This window comes from Danio rerio, chromosome 2 (genome assembly GCF_052040795.2).
Source record: "Danio rerio strain M-AB ecotype USA chromosome 2, GRCz13ab, whole genome shotgun sequence".
NCBI lineage: Eukaryota > Metazoa > Chordata > Actinopteri > Cypriniformes > Danionidae > Danio > Danio rerio.
This window is the reverse complement of record NC_141022.1, coordinates 11,574,289-11,587,863: the sequence shown is the minus strand read 5'-3', so window position 1 is coordinate 11,587,863 and position 13,575 is coordinate 11,574,289. Positions and strand designations below refer to the sequence as shown.

Below are 13,575 nucleotides of genomic sequence, written 5' to 3'. Positions count from 1 at the left end.
ATTTAATTTATATTTTTATTTAGAAAATGTATAATTTCGTTTTTTTAGAGGTTTTTCGTTTCATCCGTAACAAATGCCAACATCAATGTATTTGTTATAGCCATGGTTGTGTGTTGTTTTTAATTTAACATAATTTTATTTACTTTAATTTAATTATTTAATTTTATTTTTATTGCAATAACAACAGACAATTACAATGAAAATATAACAAATAGATGTGTAGTAAAAACAATACATATATTACTTTTTTTGCAACAAGAGAAATAGGACCATTTTAAGGATTTATAGCAATGTTTGTTTTATTTTTAAGAAATGTTCATGCATTTTTACCCAAATGGCTTAGTTCCGGTCATGTGATCTTCATCTCAGTTTTAGCGCGGAACTTGGAACCCGTCGGAAAGAAAGACATCGAAAACAAGATCGAAATGTGCCTATAAAAGAACATTAAAGCGTTTGTGGGGTATTTTATAATATAGTCGTGTTTGTTTTACTAATATTGGGTGAGGTTTTTAGTGTTCAATATCAAAATAAGATCGTGACTTAACTATTGAACTGTGCGCGGTAAGTTTAGTGTTTACGTCAGTTCAGCTGTTTATCCGCCGAGACAGTGTTTCTCATAAACAATAACAGACTTGGAGAAAACATAAACAATAAAAGGTAAAGTTTTACAACTTATTTTGTTTGTTTGTTTGTTTGTTTGTTTGTTTGCTTGCTTGCTTTTTTGTTTCCTTACTGTCTCGTATTGTTCTCGTCTTATTTGATGCAGTTAGCGTCTAAATAGTATTATACTTTACCAGCCAAGCTGATTATGAATATTAATATCTTATTTCATCCAACAGTTTTCCCACAACAGATTATTAAATCTGTTCGTAATTGTCGGGTTTAATGGAAGAAGTAAATACTGTCCAGAGAAGCTCCCATCGCAGTGTTGAAAAGGGCAGAAGTCGACACAAAATTTCCAGTGAGTGTTAAGTAATTTACAGTATGAGCTGTAAAGACTTTTTGAAAATTTCATAAAAAAATGAATATTTATACAATTCACTGAAATGCAAATTATCTTTACAAATACACAAATCCAGTATATTAAGTACACCACAAAAACATAATATCAAAGTTTAACTTTTTTTTACCACAAATGTTTGCCAGTACAAACATGTCGAAGAACATAAAATGTATCAAATTAACTTACATTTATTATGCAGTTAACTATAAGTTCTTTTTAACTATAGTACATTTAACATAATAAAATATAACAGCATTTAATTAACTGTTATAAACAATTGATGTAGGTCACAGTACATTCTTTTTGTTACTATGTTTTTTTTAAGTACGTTTTGTTTTTGTTTATCTCATTATTATTTTTATTTATTCTTAAGTTTCTTTACAAAGGAATTGTTAACTGTATTTAATTGTTAGTATGTTGAAATAATTAACTCTGTGTTTTATCTCTCTTTAGGAGATGTTGAGACGGAAATTGCATATCTGTATGAAGTTCTGCCACAGCTTTCTCGAATATTTCGCATCATAGATAAGATTGGAGAAGGTTTGCTATTATTATTATTATTGTTATTACTTTTTGTTTTTGCTACGAAATTTATTTATTTATTTTTTGCTAAAAAAATACATTAAAATACTTTTTTTTTGTGCTGAAACCATGGTTTCTGATGATTTATAAAATGCAAGTAAACTACTTCTCGCACTGTCAATAAAAACAAATTCGGACAAAATTTATACAAATGCCCATATGTCAGCATAGTGGCAGATTTAAATAAAACAAGACTAACTTATACTACTGAGGGAGATATCGTCACTAGTGGGTGAGGCGTCCCCTTCAGATGAAACATACAAAGGGAGAATGTCAATCAAAGTGTTTCTGCTGACTGTTTTTATGAAGTGTGATTATAAAATATAAAATTAATATATATTCGCCATTAGAAGCTGGTTATATTGATGGACTGTTGCCATATAACTTTGTTTAAACCAATTTTAAAGGGATTTTTGCATAGTAGGTTCCCTTTAATGATCTTTTGCATCACTGTATCAACACAGGTACTTTTAGTTCGGTATATTTGGCTGAGGCACAGATGACGGACAGTTCAAGGAGGATGTTTGCATTGAAACATCTGATCCCTACTAGTCATCCTGTGCGCATCGCTGCTGAGCTCCAGTGCCTGACTGTTGCTGGGTGAGTGATGATGAAAATGTCTAATTTTGACCTTTGTTTTATGTTATTTCGGCTAAATAATTGAAAATATTTCTGAATGAACAAATGTAGGTTTCAGAGTTTTGTTAGAGTGTTTGTCCATTATATCTCATTCCACAGAGGGACAGAAAATGTGATGGGAGTCACATACTGCTTCAGGAAGGAGCATCACGTGGTCATAGTCATGCCATACATGGAGCATCAGACCTTTGTGGTGAGTGTTTGCACTGTGTGTTTACGCTTTTAACCTGAATAATTTAATAGCATGATGCTACTCAAAAATGTTTCTTCTTTTTGTAGGATATTGTTGGCTTGTTAAGTTTTGAGGATGTGAGGCATTACATCTATCATCTGCTCAAAGCCTTGAAGCACATTCACAAGTTTGGCATCATCCACAGAGACATCAAACCAACCAATTTCCTGTTCAATCGACAGAAGAGGGAGTATGTACCTGATATTCATGTCGTTGTGGTTCTAGTCTAACCTCTGCCTGATACACATGTACACTATTCTAAATATGAATTGCTTCATCAAATTCAAATATCAACTTAATCAAAAAACAATCTTTTTTTCTTATCGAAATTAACAAATTGGTTTTATAGGCGTTATTATAATCGAAAAGATTTGTTGTTCACAAGGGTGCCAGAGAGCATCTTAAAACATTTACAATTTCGATATATTAATCCATTAAATCATTGTTTTTTGGAGGTCTTAAAAGTCTTAGTTCCCAATTGCTAGTTTCTAGCTTTTTTAAAAAGTGTAAATGGTAACAATTGATCATTCAGTTATTGGGGTATATGCACACAGACATGAGATATGATATAAAGTGGGTATCAGACCAAACAAGAAGCACTGCATTAAAGCATTTTCTTCAGCGTCATGTGTTAAAAAAAATGGAAATGAATTTTTCTCCAGTATTTTCAATGGAATTTCTTTGCTGGTCTGCGGCTAATAACGGTGCCTGCGCTTAAACGTTTTTTAGTCTTTTTTTACACTTTCACAACCAAATGGATGCTTAAGTCTATTTAATAAATTATATTTTAATTACATTACAACATTGATGCTGTAAAAGGAACCATATGAAATTAAAAATAGTCACATTAAGCTTTCAGCAGAAGTTTTTGCTCAAAAACACTACCTGTGCATATACCCTAATGAGTCTTATGGTGTGTTCACACTTGATAGGTTTGATTTGATTAAGTTGAACACTGTAGTTATTGCTCTGTTTGTGTGGGTGATTTGAATAAGTGTGAACACTCTATTTGAACACTGGTACCCACCGAAAACACAGACCAAGACCCTTGAAATTAAGGTTTTGATCCACTTCCACACATAGTCTAGTGTGGTTCTTTTACAATATGAATGCAGAAATCATGACTATTCTTAATATGAATTTCTTCATTAAATTCAAATATCAATATAATTAAACGACAATCTTTTTTTTTTTATTAGGGAAATTAACAAATCGTTTTTTAGGCAGTTATTATCATCAAAAAGGTTTGTTGTTCTCAAGGGTGCCAGAGATCATCTTAAAACATTTACAATTTCGTTAAATTTATCCATCAAATCATTCGTTTTTGGAGGTCTAAAGTCTTAGTTCCCATTCTACAAATTAAAGGGTAAAGTCTCCAAAAAAATTTAATTCTGTTATTTATTACTCACCTTTTTTTCGTTCCAATCCTGTTAGACCTTCAAAAGATATTTTACATAAAATCTGAAGCTATAGATAGCAATGGTCGCAAACATTCAAAGTTCAGAAAAGGGACTAAAAACATTGTCAAAACATCCAAGAGCTAAAATAACAGAGCTCTAGGACAACTTTTGTGCGCCAACATTTTTTTTGTCCTCTACACCAGTGGCACCCAATTCCTGTCCTCAAACACCCACCCTCCACATTTTGTATGTTTTGGTTACTTGACACACAAGGATCTGTCTGTTAATGAGTTGATGATCTGAATCAAGTGAGTTAAGATATACACTTTGCACTTATACACTATGTACTTATGCACTAACACACTCAACAGCGTAGTATATGAATGTAGTGTCGCCCAAAATAGAACACAATTTTTTTTTTTTACTTTCAGTTTCCCAGATGATGTTTGACGGTTGCCAAATTTAGTGAAACAAATTAGTGGTTTGCATTCCCGACCAGTTTTCTGCGGCGCGGCATGCCTATGTGTGTGTCACTTGCTTGGTGTTTAAGTGTGTGTGTTATACAGACAGCTTGTTATAGGCTGTCTGGACTCTGTATAGCTGGGTGGTTTTTCGGTTTTGTTCTCCCCCTGCTCGTTAGCGGGAACTGGTGCGGCGGGTAGACAACGGGACGGGCAGCAGTACAACAAATGCTGAACATAAGCTGGAGTGGTCGGGTTTGGGCTAAAACCAGGCAGGAGCGGGATTCAAAATTTAGTCCCGTGCTAAAACAATTGACCAAACCCTCACATGATACCTTCCATGATTTTATTTGCAACTACCATTGGGAGGTGGTATAATAACTCTAGTGGGAGAATTTAGCTTTTAATCCAAAATAAAGTAATCCAACATCTAATTGAGTAATGAGTGTGTGAAGTGTCCAACATAACGCTTCTTTTTAACGGTTAATTAAGTGCATCATCCGGGTACTTAAAGTGCAGTTATTATTTTTAGAGTTTTCAGTGTGAACGCACTACTTGCACTATTTATACTACAAAAAGGCGTAGAATAGTGCATAAGTATGCGATGTGGGATGCACCTATCAGGGCTCGAAATTTTGACCATTTGTCACGTATGCGCCCAAATTTATCTATGCGACCTCAAAATACATTTGGGAGCATTTGTGCGAGTGCATAAAATTGATGTCGTGCGACCAGTTTTCACAGCAAAATGTTCACCACTTGCGCGGATTTTGGAGGCATTCACACATTAAGCATCGTTGCACCTAAAAACACCAATCGCAGCGCTCAGGAATGGTTTAAAACAGTTGACATGACAACATGCTGCAGTAAACAAAGCCCGCAATGCTTGGCCCCCCTTTAAGCTCTTCTTATTGACCCACTGCGCTAGAACAGAACGCGAATGGATTGGTAAATATCAGCTGTCAATCACTCAGTTTCGATGACAGGGAGCCACAGCCGTGAAAATGTAAAGGGCTGGATACGAGAGAATGAAAACAACGCTGAAAGATTTAGCTTTAGAAACCACCTAAAGTTACAAATAATGGCACATCTGATTAGTGATCATGTGCTGAATGTCAATCCAGCATTTACACTTTTCAAAGAGTGGGTCAAAGACTTCCAGTGTTTAAAGTCTGCTATGAAAATGACTAAAGCATTCACTGTTAAGCCCGTGGGATGGAGTTTTCAGTTAACAGTGTTTGCTACTGAATCTTCAAATTTTAAGCACGAGATGTTCTAACGTTATTAAATCCTACATTTTAATCGTCAAGATTGTGCGACTGATATCGCGTTCACCATCGGTAAAGAGCATGCATTCACCTAGATGGAACTAATATTGCAGCTCATGAAAAGACTGTTACTGCTATTAAGATGATGTATGCAAATAATAAGTTAAATGTCAATATCATCTGTGCAATATCAGACAGCACCCTTGAGAACAGCAGTTATTGTTAACTGAGTTCATCTCATTCACATCAAGCAGTGCGTGCAGGGCTGGTGAGCACATGCAGATTTTTGTTTATTTGTTAGTTGTGATTAGAGTGTTAATATATAATAGAATCTGTTAATACAAACCGTGTAGTAATGGTGCTCATAATTTTTAGTAGGTGCGACTAAATTTTGTCTGGTGCGCCTACATTTTTGAAGTTGGGAGCATCGGTGCTACCAAAACAAAAGGTTAATTTAGAGCACTGCCTATACAAAATGTGCAGGGCGGGTGGTCCCAAGGACTGGAATTGGGAACGACTGCTGTTCATTAGTTCAAATGTTAATGACAGAATTTTCACTTTTTTTGAACTAACCCTTTAAGGCTTTAAATAAGAGCAAAATGGTTTTAAATGTTGTTCACACCTAATCCACCTTTAATAACCCGTGCTGAATGTTGAACACTAAACTGACATTGGGTATGTGCCGTACTTTATTGCACATGAACAAATTAAGTCGGAGGCTCTTTGACTGTTATCTTGAAGTCCAAAAATGCTGATACATGCTGATTTCTTTTCTTTTTTTTCCCTCAGGTATGCGCTGGTGGATTTTGGCCTGGCTCAGGGCACTCCTGACACCCAGATCGAACTGCTGAAGGTGGTCAAATCAAAAGGTCATAAAGGTGGTGGGTCATCTAAGATGGTGGAGGAATCACTGGGAAAACAGAAACTGGTGCCTTTACCACCCAACAGCAGAAACCCTGCTGTCCAGTCCAGCACTAAAGCACCGGCTAAAAGACCCTGCCCACCCTCACGCGTTAAACACAGCAAGGTGTCTGCACTTTATTTAATGAATAAATCATATTTTAAGTGATAATCAGTCAAACTGGGGAGCACTGCACTTCCAGGCCTATATTGATTCATTTCGTATTCATGTCAAAAATATGTGTCCTTCCTCTCAAAGGAACTGATGGGACTTGATAAAGCACCACGGTCTGTATTTGGGGAGAAAAGCATAAACAGCACAAACTCTCATAAACCAGGCTCTGACAAAGTTGAGGTTAGCTCTGTCTCTTCTCACACTGGTTGCATGCGATGCCGTCTGAATAACTATCAGCTCTTCACCTGTCACATTGTGTTTTAGGGATTGCTTTCAAAGCCCAAAAAGGAGGAAGTAATTCCACGCAAGATTGTTTCTGCCAAACATCGCTCCGTCCCTGTGAGAGCACCATTAAATCAGAAACAGAAACTTCCGGCTGAGAGTCAGAAACCTAAACCTGCTGCCGTCAACCCCCTACTCACCTGCAACTGCTACATGACTGACCGCGTCTGCAACATCTGCCTGTCCAGGTACACACTCGTCATCTATACATCAATCCAAACCTTAAAAAGCCTACTGTGGCATGTCTAAGGTGAACAAAAAAGAAAGATCAACACTACACAGTCTACTACATACATCTATACTCTGTTTTAGCCCAATTCTAAAAACACCCACATTTGCTGTGAACTGCTATCAGATTTAATGTTAATAGTGATCCTGTGATGACATATTAGTTACATTTTGAGTATTTAATAAGCTACATCAGCCTTTTCAGGAATTTTTTTTGCATTTCTCAATCAAAACATTCAATTTGATAGATTTGATGGTGTTAATTTAATAGTGTGGTCATTTTTTTCACAGGAAACAGCAGGTGGCTCCGAGGGCTGGTACCCCTGGGTTTAGGGCTCCTGAGGTTCTAACCAAGTGTCCCAACCAGGGAACAGGTAAAGCTAACAAAAGCAATGCTATTTTTATTATTATTATTTTGGATGTGATTTAGTATTCTAGCTCACTGTATAGAAAATACTATCTCTTTAACAGTCGGTACAGTTCTGTCTTTTTTAAAAACTTGTTCATGGTTTCCGCCACACCAAAATTGATCCCGCCACGGCTACATTACAGCTTTTCATTCAGCTTTTCATTTTTTTTTAATAGCGGGTGATAGTCGCACCAAAATGTATTAAAAGGTAAGTGAATTATAACAGGGCAAATTTTCTGTTACCTTTGTAGTACTGTGCGTTATTTGTTTAACCCTTTAAGGTTATGTGCTGACTGACAGATGCGTGAGGCCAGCAATTACAACGTTGCTAGTTTAACTTTACTTTAGGGCGCATTAATACTGCTCTGTAGGTCTATTGGAGACATTCAGTAATATTCCTAGCAAATCTGATAAATGTTGGAGACATACTCGTTACATAAAGGCACTAAATCGCACCCAGCAGCATTTATTTGAGCGTGCACAAGAAGATCTGCGCTTGAGCAGAGTATATTTAAGGATGTGCAAGAAGTTTTGTGCACTAGCAGAGGAAATCGGCGCGCAAGCAAAGAGTTTCACATGCTCGTAGGCTATTACATAAATCCGATCTCGACTTGTAATACTGCTCTCACGACATTTGTCATTGAAATAACGCAACAGGTAGTTAGCAGATCTGTGTAAAAAAAAAAAAAAAAAAAAGGCCTGCCACCACAGCTGTAAAAAATCCTAGTGAAAACACTGTTGTGCACTTTATACATGTCCATTTGAAATTTATAATGGTCATTCTACAATTGCAGGTATAATTGACTTTTTCTTACATCAGTAACCTATAGGTTATATAAACTTGGGAAATAAGTAAAATAAGAAAAAAAGTTGTATATATGTGTGTGTGTGTGTGTGTGTATATGTGAGAAATATCACACTAGTACCAGTGTGCTATGGCTGTATTCACCTTATTCTCCGCCGACGAGTGGGTGCTGCCATTTGAATCTTTTTGGCTCTAGACTTCCGGTCTCATTCACTTCCATTTATTTTTTTAACGTTAAAAACTGCTCGTTATGCTGCTAGATGTTGCAATTAGATTTTTTTTTATTATATTATTCTATTTGGTCTGTATAGTCATGTAAATATTTGTTTGTAGAGCAAGTAGTTTGACCATTTTCTGCTGTTTATTATTCCAAGTCATTTCTCCCATAGGCGACTGAATCGGAAGTTCTAAGACAATCGCGATAACAGGCGCACTTCTGCATTTTAGAATAAGGTCAATATCAGCACTGGTGGGAGGCGTGCTTTGTGCCCCACCAGTGCTGATATACAGCCATAGCACACTGCTACTAGTGTGATAATGCGTTTATACAACAGTTTGACGGCACAATCTTGTACATAAAAAAGAAAATCAAACGCAGAGAGTCTAAAACCCTATTGTATTAGGAACTACTATCTTCCACCATTTATTTACATCTGCAGCTGACGTCAGAACAGCAGAAGCCGTTACTAATTCAGCAACGTCACTCTAGAGCTAGTATTTGAATGATTCTCTATAATGTAATGTGAAGTGGCGCTTCTGGTGTGTGACCCCCTTAAGGTAATGACAAAAGAGCAAGTTTTGCTCACATTTGAAGATTTTAAGGCTGAACGTGACACGAAATGCCATCCGTCTACAGAGATTTCTCACCAGACTACTGTCATGTTTGCCATAAGGAGGGACAAGGCTGAATCCAGCTTCTTATTCGCAGCTTGTTATTGACTCACACTCTCTCTCGCTCTCTCTCTCTCTCTCTCTCTCTCTCTCTCTCTCTCTCTCTCTCTCTCTCTCTCTCTCTCTCTATATATATATATATATATATATATATATATATATATATATATACATTTATAACAATTAATAAAATTTAATATTAAGTAATTAATAATATTTATGCTTGTATACATACAAGTTTAATAAAATATAGAAATAAAACTTATTTGCACTCCAAAATATATGTACAAAAAAGGTGTGGTTCTTCCCAAGGGGTTCAAAAAGAGCATTTATTAATATGGACTTTTTAGATATAAACCAATACTATTTTAATGTACCGACCCAGCTTTTTGTATATTAATAGACATGCACATCATTCAACTGTTTTTTTTTATAAAAATTTTTTTAGTTAATTTTTTTTTATTTTAAGAAATAATAATGTATGCAGTCATGCACGTTTTGACAGATAATATGATGGTGATTTGATGCTTCGTAAAAGTTGCAGACACCCGATATCAAAATGTTTGATGCAAAATTAATTTAAATTCTTTACACCAATTGAGAAACTTAAATTCTATTATACTATAATAAAGAAAATTAGCTCTGAGTTAAGAGTATTTAGCAATTTATTTAGTTTTACATTCAAAGTTCAAAACCTACAACCAACAACAAAAGCGTATAGCTATTGCCTATCATATTTATCAAACCATTTATTACGAAGTTTATGCAATTTTTCTTACATGGATAATTAAATATTACTCAGATGATGTCATTATGGTGCTGTGCCATAAGCCAATCGTTGGTCATGATTTTGAGGATCGATAGATCAGTCCATCACAACAAGTGTACCGATCTTCGATTAGTTAATCCAGACATTTTAATGTTTCGTGAACTTGTTTGAAGAACCAAATCAGCCAGAGATCAGGTATCATGATTAAAAGTGACAAATCATCCAAGATCATTTAAGCGAGGTACGAAGACGGGCCCATGGTCTGTCCCTACGTTCTGGTCAACTTTGTTACATCGTTTATATAAAGCTATGATGACATTCTTTAATTAAAGCACTGATAGACAAAGCATGTGACTTGCTCCAAGTTGGGTCACTGTCTTTGATGATAAACTCTGGAATGCAGGGGTCACCAATCTCGGTCCTGGAGGGCCGGTATCCCTGCAGGGTTTAGCTCCAACTTGCCTCAACACACCTGCCTGGATGTTTCGAGTATACCTAGCAAGACCTTGATTAGTTTGTTTAGGTGTGTTTGATTAGGGTTGTAGCTGAAATCTGCAGGACACCGGCCCTCCAGAAATAAGTTTGGTGACCACTGCCCTAAGGCATGTCATTTTCTCTCAACAATTTATTAAAAAGGTTTAGGACACCAATAGTAGATTAACCCTTGTGTGCTGTCGGGGATGTTTTCATCTGCTCTGGGGTGATTTTTTTGTCTTAATTTGGCCACAACTTTCTCTGTATCTCAGCAAATGAAATGATTTTTGGTTAGAAATCTTATTTTGACATATTTTGGAAAAATGCTTTGGGAATTTTCAAAAATTCAACAATTCAATTTGGGCAAAATTTCTACCGTTTCGTTATGATGGTGGCTGTTTTTGCCCCATTGACTTTCATTTTAATGACATTTTCAATTGCAAAGCCATGACACCATATAATCATGCCTTCTTAATCATTGCTGTTTTTAAAAAAAAAAATGTAATTTTTATTGTTGATCATCAGTTGCAGTGCAAAAAAGCGTAATTTCTGCCTTCTATATAAAATATTGTGTGTGTGTGTATGAGAGAGAGACATTGCTTGAGAAAATCTAAACAAGCAGCTCAGGGAAAACCAGCAACAATCAGGAATGCATGATTATACTGACATGGCTTTGCAATAAAAACATCATTATAATAGAATTCAATAAGGCAAAAACAGCTACAAACATAACAAAATGTTAGTAAATTTGAACAGTACACAAGGGTTAATTATTCATCAACCCTTTATTAAATTTTCTGTAAATTATATATATATATATATATATATATTTATATATATATATATATATATATATATATATATATATATATATATATATATATATATATATGTGTCTGGGCCAGTAAACAGAGAAAAACCCAAATGTTTACTGGCCCAGACATATATATATATATATATATATATATATATATATATATATATATATATATATATATATATATATATATATATATATATATATATATAATTTACAGAAAAAAGCCCAAATGCAGGTGAAGACAATGATTTATTGTAGAAGGCAAAAAAATCAGACAGGTCAGTCCATAAGCAAGAATGGCAAAATAGAAAAAAGAAGAAAAATCCTCTAAAGGCAATGTCTCAGTCACAGGGTGAACAAAGACACAAAAAAACTCAAAATGGAAACAAAATGCTCTTCAGCAAGCAGTCTTCTCAGACTAATAGAAAGATCAAAAACTATTTAGTTAAAAAAAAATGGCAAAAGAAAATACTGGCAGACTTTGCTGGAATAGTTCAGATAGAACATTCAGTTCATCTATATTTGATGTTGCAGGGTCAGAAGTAAACCACAATCCGGCACAGAACAGCACAAACCAAAATAAATAGGGGAGCTAATGAGGAGAAAATGAGCAAAGACAGGTGAAACAAATCAACTAAATGAATGAGAACGAGGGGGTGAAGAGAAACAATCAGGAGCACAAACAAAGGAACATGTGGCTAATACAAACAAACTAAACAGATAGATCCAGCCGATCAGCCAGGAGTCCTGACAATATACTGTATTACAAAGTCATTTTAGCAATAAAAAAATGAAATATGCTTAAAGAGCCTCTATTATGGGTTTTTGAAAATGACCTTCCATGTAATGTGTAACAGCTCTAAGTGAAGTGAAATATACAGTCGACTCATAATGGTTCAAATGAATCACCACTGTAACGAGTCTTTAGCAGTGTCTGCGTGATGCCAAACACTGTAGCAAATCCCGCTTGAATCAAGTCGTGTAGACGCTGTCCTCTGAAGTGTGAGGGAAAGTTAGTGTTACTACCCAAAGATGAGGCTGTGAAAAGTCGGTGGTTGAAGTTTATTTTTGCAAAAATATGAACCATGTATTGTATAATGACTAATAAAAGCCCATCTCTTTGCAGCGATTGACATGTGGTCAGCAGGGGTGATACTGTTGTCTCTACTAAGTGGCAGATATCCTTTCTTTAAAGCCAGTGACGATCTGATCGCTCTTACTCAGATCATGACCATCCGAGGGTCTAAAGAGACTATAGAGGCTGCAAAGACCTTTGGTAAGTCATTATCTTAGAGTCTGGTTGATGTTGTATTCTCGTATGTCCTGCTGACTCGATGTGTGTCTGATTGCAGGTAAATCCATAGTGTGCAGCCGTGAGCTTCCTCGGCTGGACCTCAGGATTCTCTGCGAGACTCTGAGAGGTTTGCGATCGTGGGATGATGCCTCTCTTCCTGCTGAGTTTCAAGCCTCACATAATCCAGCAGAAGAAAAGGAGGAAGCGGAGAGTCCTGCACTGAAAAGCACAGGCTCCCGTTTGTGTAGAAGCAGTGCAGAGCTGAAGGAGATCGGCTGGGACAGAGTGCCGGATGAGGTGTACGATCTACTCGATAAACTGTTAGATTTAAACCCCGCTACCAGGATCACAGCCTCGACGGCACTGCAGCATCCACTCTTCAAAGATATGAGTGAGTAGTGATTGTGCGCATCCACGATTTTGAGTTATTCTGTAAAGTGTTTTTTGAATGTGTTTATTTGCAAACAACATGTTGTACAGTGATGTATTTATTTTTATATTTTGGAGAGTTTCATTTTGATAATAAAGTTCGAATTGTCCGTTGTCCAACTTTAGAGTGTTTCCTAAATGGATGGTTCACTCAAATATTCAGTGTTCAAGTATTTTGTTGATAAAATAAATTGTTAATATTTTCGAAAGTGACTGTTTCATGCGTTCAATATTTAACAAAAAATATATTAATTACTAATAATATATATGATAAAATTTTTTAACCATCGGGTGCACGTGGTCCTCTAGATCAGGGGTTCTCAACTGGTTTGGCCATGGGACCCACATTTTTTACATGGTCATTAAGCCGCGACCCAAATTTTTTGGAGCTATAATACAATTTTAGGAATCATACTTAATTTGTATTTGTTTGTTAACATAAACAAGCAGTGACCGATAGATCATAAGAAATTCACCAAGACTTACAAATAAACTATATTTTATTGCTGTCATT

At 35.7% G+C, this 13,575-nt stretch overlaps 1 protein-coding gene across 7 annotated transcripts; it reads left to right on the top strand.

Annotated features, from left to right (window-relative positions):
* The first annotated feature begins 362 nt into the window (after positions 1–362).
* On the top strand, positions 363–13,270 carry cdc7 (cell division cycle 7 homolog (S. cerevisiae)). Of its 7 annotated transcripts, none has more exons than XM_087239300.1 (12): positions 363–657; positions 840–961; positions 1,457–1,543; positions 2,050–2,185; positions 2,324–2,417; positions 2,504–2,646; positions 6,375–6,438; positions 6,745–6,840; positions 6,925–7,130; positions 7,462–7,544; positions 12,465–12,614; positions 12,691–13,270. In XM_087239300.1, the coding sequence occupies exons 2-12, from the start codon at positions 886–888 to the stop codon at positions 13,029–13,031; spliced, it is 1,476 nt and encodes a 491-aa protein (XP_087095426.1). In that variant the 5' UTR covers positions 363–657; positions 840–885; the 3' UTR covers positions 13,032–13,270.
* The last annotated feature ends 305 nt before the right edge of the window (positions 13,271–13,575 follow it).